General features: G+C 32.6%; 1 protein-coding gene across 1 annotated transcript; it reads left to right on the top strand.

Annotated features, from left to right (window-relative positions):
- The first annotated feature begins 1,026 nt into the window (after nt 1-1,026).
- On the top strand, nt 1,027-1,638 carry LOC141664683 (uncharacterized). Its single transcript, XM_074470638.1, has one exon. The coding sequence runs from the start codon at nt 1,027-1,029 to the stop codon at nt 1,636-1,638; it is 612 nt and encodes a 203-aa protein (XP_074326739.1).
- The last annotated feature ends 832 nt before the right edge of the window (nt 1,639-2,470 follow it).

Genomic DNA, 2,470 nt, shown 5'->3' on the forward strand with positions numbered 1-2,470 from the left:
AAACCAATGTATTGACGCAATCAGTTTTAGCCAAATTATATATATTATAATTCTCTTTCTCCGAGTATTATTTCTTCTAGTTAACGAAAGTCGTGCTATGGCTGCACATAACCACATACTATATCCGATAACATTCATCACTGGAGTTTCACTTTATTCATCATTAATCTAAGTAAACAATATAAAAATATTTTCCTGGTATAGTTACCTTTGAGGATTATCAACAAACATATAATGTGCATAAGTGAAAAACACATAATGATGCATATAAATAAGAGAATCAGATATGAAAACCCAAAAAATAATGTCATAAATAGTGAAAACATCTATGTTAAGATCTGTTAAGATCAATTATAGCCTTAATATCAGTAATTCCCTGATTTCCAGACATTCCATATCAGTCATTGTATAAGGTTATATAAGGATCCTATATTATTGTATCTGATTGATATATGAATAATACAATTTCTTCTATTAGGTTCATGGTATCAGAGCCATCTTCTACACGCTTTCATCTTCCATAATATATCTATGATAATATACCTATATATACATACATACATATAATATACACTCATATAAATATATATACATAAACACATATATAAATATCTACTGAAAAACAAAAACGAGTAGCAGAAGTTCTATCTATCTACAAAACGTAATACGTTTCGCAACCAGTTTCGCAACCAGGAAGCCAAGTTTTTCAAAAGTTTCAGGCCATCACTGAATCACCTTTGTTTCAGAAGATAGTCATGTAAGAACGTAAGCAATGGTTTTGGGTGTTTCTTATTTTGTTTTTCTGGTCAAATTTCAGACAGTTTTGTGGTTCTATGTTTCTGTTTTTCTGTGGTTATCTACTAAAGTATCTCTCGTACATGGAAATTTTGAGTGCTTAGAGCGTAAACACTGTTTTTTATGAATTAATTTGCTGTTTGGGGGTCAGATTTAGTTGTTTTCAGGGCTGATTTTCACAGTTATCAGTTAGAATTTTGTAGTTTGTGTATTCGTCGCTAGCATTTAAATATGGGAGAATCCAGTGTTGCTCAACGTACAACTGTTACAGAAGTATTATATTCTTCAAACAAACTTACAGAAAAGAAACTTGAAGGAGTAAATAACTATCCACAATGGAAGAAAATCGTAAAGCTGGCACTTGTAAGCAGGGACCAGGAAGATTATTTGACTACTAAGAAAGAAAAGGCTGATTCTGTTTGGGAAGTTGCTGATGCTCAAATTTTATATCAGTTACTTAATTCGATGGAGGGTCATATTGTTGATTTGGATACCCACGTTGACACTGTTAAAGAATTGTGGGACTATCTGGAGGTTCTTTATTCTGGTCAAAATAACATGGTTCGTATCTTTGAAGTATCACAGGAATTTTTTCGAATCAGTAGGGATGGATGTCCACTCACTCAGTTTTTTGCATACTTTAAGAATTTGTATGAGGAATACAATTCGTTGCTCCCTATTTCTGTTGAAGTTCAGAAAATGCAGATTCAAAGGGAACAAGCAGTAATGAGTTTTCTTGGATCTCTTGGCCCCGAATTTAAAAGTGTTCGCTCGCAACTTCTCAGTAGTAGTGAATTGCCTTCACTAACAGACACATTTACTGTTAGGGATTTGGGCATATAAACGCAGCAGAAAATCAAAAATTTCGAATCCCTACCTCAGGATCTATGTATAATGAATGGATAATTATGGAGAATAGGATCATGTACTTTAATAAAGATTTCCTTCTGAATATGATGAACGTTCTGATCTTGATGAACCACAGCAGCCCTCCTTGCGAAGATCTGCTCTCCAAAGGTATCCACACGAACGTACGATTGTCCAACAATCACCGGAGCCGGTACTAGCCTATTTGGTTGCCTTCGTCTCTCTCTTTCTCTAAGATGTAGAGCTGTTAGGGTTTTCTCCAAAACGTGATGCAACAACCAACCCTAAAATTATACATCTTAATGTATATATAAACGAGAGAGAGGATTAAGGCCTAACCCTAAACCTAATGGGCTTCTAAAAGACCCATTCTGATTTTGGGTTTATATTATTATTAAATTCGAATTCTAATATATATACAATTAATCAAGTCTCACTTAATTGATTTAATAATTAAATTTGATTAATAATAAAATATTTAAATTCATAATTTATATAATACTCCATTTAAATGTTCTTTTTGTGCGACCCTTTAGGTTATTATTACGTTAGCAATAATTTTATTTTTCAATAATAAAATTATAAACAATGAGTGGCATCTAGTAATACATCATTGCTCCCTAGTAATAATAATAATTGGTGATTCAGTTAAACATTTCGTGAATAATGTACAATGTAATATAATCCCTTTAGCCTTATATTATAGATCAAACTCAAGGCATGCATTGTGTCATCCTCTGCAAACGTTTAATCCTCCTTTCCTTGATCAATGACTAAACTATTAAACAAATCACTATTTGAGCACGAC

Source organism: Apium graveolens, chromosome 6 (assembly GCF_009905375.1).
Source record: "Apium graveolens cultivar Ventura chromosome 6, ASM990537v1, whole genome shotgun sequence".
In the NCBI taxonomy this organism is placed as follows: domain Eukaryota; kingdom Viridiplantae; phylum Streptophyta; class Magnoliopsida; order Apiales; family Apiaceae; genus Apium; species Apium graveolens.